Source organism: Limulus polyphemus, unplaced genomic scaffold, assembly GCF_000517525.1.
Source record: "Limulus polyphemus unplaced genomic scaffold, Limulus_polyphemus-2.1.2 Scaffold1458, whole genome shotgun sequence".
In the NCBI taxonomy this organism is placed as follows: Eukaryota; Metazoa; Arthropoda; class Merostomata; order Xiphosura; family Limulidae; genus Limulus; species Limulus polyphemus.
This window is the reverse complement of record NW_013667068.1, coordinates 286,927-289,573: the sequence shown is the minus strand read 5'-3', so window position 1 is coordinate 289,573 and position 2,647 is coordinate 286,927. Positions and strand designations below refer to the sequence as shown.

General features: G+C 36.8%; 1 protein-coding gene across 1 annotated transcript in view; it reads left to right on the top strand.

Annotated features, from left to right (window-relative positions):
* The window catches only part of LOC106463674 (synaptotagmin-2-like), an 18,471-nt gene that overhangs the window by 3,181 nt on the left and 12,643 nt on the right, over positions 1–2,647 (top strand). The window contains exons 3-4 of the mRNA XM_022391255.1: positions 288–484; positions 2,273–2,401. Of these exons, the coding sequence (XP_022246963.1) occupies positions 288–484; positions 2,273–2,401 (326 nt within the window). The remainder of the gene's footprint in view (positions 1–287; positions 485–2,272; positions 2,402–2,647) is intronic.

The following is a 2,647-nucleotide window of genomic DNA, read 5'->3' as shown; positions in this document are numbered from 1 at the left end:
AGTGTAAGACTATAGGGAAGGCAGCTAGTCATCACCACCACCGCCAACTCTTTACCAACGAATAGTAGGGATTGAACCGTCACATTATGAACGCCCCCCACGGCTGAAAGGGCGAGCATGTTTGGTGTGACGGGGATTCGAACCCGCGACCCTCAGATTGCGAGTCGAGTGCCTTAACCACCTGGTCATGCCGGGCTAAAACATAAACAAAAGACGACGTGTGAAAGGTTTGGTATGTTTCATCAATTTTAATCGATTAAAATCTTACCAAACCGTATCCGTTATAGATAGAAAAAAACGACAGAAATTTGGTAGCTACGGAGCCTCAGAAGAGACAACACAGTTTAAACTCACAAATGCACCTCATTATTACCTCCAGTCAGGAAAGATGCCTCCGTACGTCTCCAACAACAAATACTCTGAAGATTCGACTTACAGTAGCATGTCATCAAGAAGTAACGCAGATGTTGCTTTATCAATTCAAGTAAGTTGTTTTTGTTTTTTTAATGAAATATGATACAAGAATCATCGTATATATTGTCGAGGGTTACACAATATTGCACTCAGATGGAAAATGTTTTCAATTTTAGATTAAATTAATAATATCTTGGATAGAGTTCAAGTGAAACACCACTCATTTTCGTGTTTATGGGTGCTTATGGGTGTAATGTATATGTTATTATATACACACACAGGTGGTCCGGAAAGTCTGGAATCATAGGCACTTCAACGAATTTTACAGGATGTGTTCCACATGCTGTCCTTGTTATTCGAAGCAAGCGTGGGTGTCCGCAGAAAGTTTTTCAGGGGGGGAAGTAGTGTGAAATTGTGAATTGAATACTGAATGAATAAATAAAGAATTATGTTTCTCATTTTTCAGGGGGGCAAGTCCCCCTGCGGACGCCCATGGAAGCAAGTTTAGAGACGGTATTTCCATTCTCTTTGAACACTGCGAAGTATATCGGTGTCATTGACGGTGGTCTGACACTCGTCGTGAATTCTGATCCCCAGAAAAAGAATTAAATTAAATTCGGCAGCAACCTTCCGCTGGGACCAACCTTCTCTACCCCCACAGCAGGATTAACTAGACCTTCTCGTGCTTTGACAGCGCCATTAAGAAAAGTTGCAAAATCATCTACGGTTCCAGAGTTTTCGGACACCCTGTATATAAATCACGTTATTTTGAGTTTATTAAAAAAATGTATACTTTTAGGCGTAATCGTGTTTGAATATATAGCATTGAATATTAGGGTAAATTAAAACCTTGATCGTTTTTAATAATATATATATATACAAAAATATATTTTCTGGCTTTAGAATTATAAACCTTGTCAGCATAGATGGCGGAAAATATATTTGAGGGGGAACCATCAATAATTGGGGATACCCTATTTTCTATTTTAATCGTCACCATTAAATCCAAACCTGCAATAGCGACTTTGAATGATAGTTATACACAAGTCTCTATCCTTCATTCTCTCTTTAAATGACTTTAATTGCCAATCATTTTTTACTTCCTGTGAAGGACAGGATATTATTGACTGAGTTCAATAGCCGTATTTTTCTGTACATCGTTTATACGTCATACCTCACAGTAATATTACTAAACATTTATAAAATGGTGATGTTTTATTTTCTTTTAAAAACCTTGAACAAAGTTCAACGTGATCTTAGCCGGTTTCGTAAATCGACCTTGTGTATAATATTCTGTCGTCTTAGCTGGTTTCGTAAATCGACCTTGTGTATATGTGTACAATATTCTGTCGTCTTAGCCGGTTTCATAAATCGACCTTGTGTATAATATTCTGTCGTCTTAGCTGGTTTCATAAATCGACCTTGTGTATAATATTCTGTCGTCTTTGCTGGTTTCATAAATCGACCTTGTGTATATGTGTACAATATTCTGTCGTCTTAGCCGGTTTCGTAAATCGACCTTGTGTATAATATTCTGTCGTCTTTGCTGGTTTCATAAATCGACCTTGTGTATATGTGTATAATATTCTGTCGTCTTAGCTGGTTTCATAAATCGACCTTGTGTATATGTGTATAATATTCTGTCGTCTTAGCTGGTTTCGTAAATCGACCTTGTGTATATGTGTATAATATTCTGTCGTTTTTCAGAATTTTTAGTGAGAATGGGATGAATTTAAACATTTCGGTAATAAAGTTAAAAAATCAATGTTTGTTCTATAGCCCTGATGAAACCGCAACGGCAAAATTTGACTGATTCTAGATATATATATATAAATTGAATGTGTATGTTTTTACTTAGAGCGAATCTACACCGGACATTTCTTTGACAAACGGAGACGCAATATTCAACTTTGGTCAAATCATTTTTGGTGTCAAGTACAAAGCGGTCGTAAACCAGGATGTTGGACAACTTGAGATTTTGATACAGGTTTGTGTCGTCATCTGTTATTTACAATTTTTTTTTTTTATCCTATGCGTTTAAATATAATTCCTACTATTTTGCTAAATTTATGTTTCTATTTTCGTATCTGTAGTAGAAGCAAAGCCGTGTTAAGTCACCGATGGGCCCTGAGCGAAGTATAAATTATATTACCCCCCCCCCCCCCGCTTACTCTTGCTTTTAAGAAAATACCGTACCATTCAACAAAGTAAATATACTAGGGATGAAAAAAGG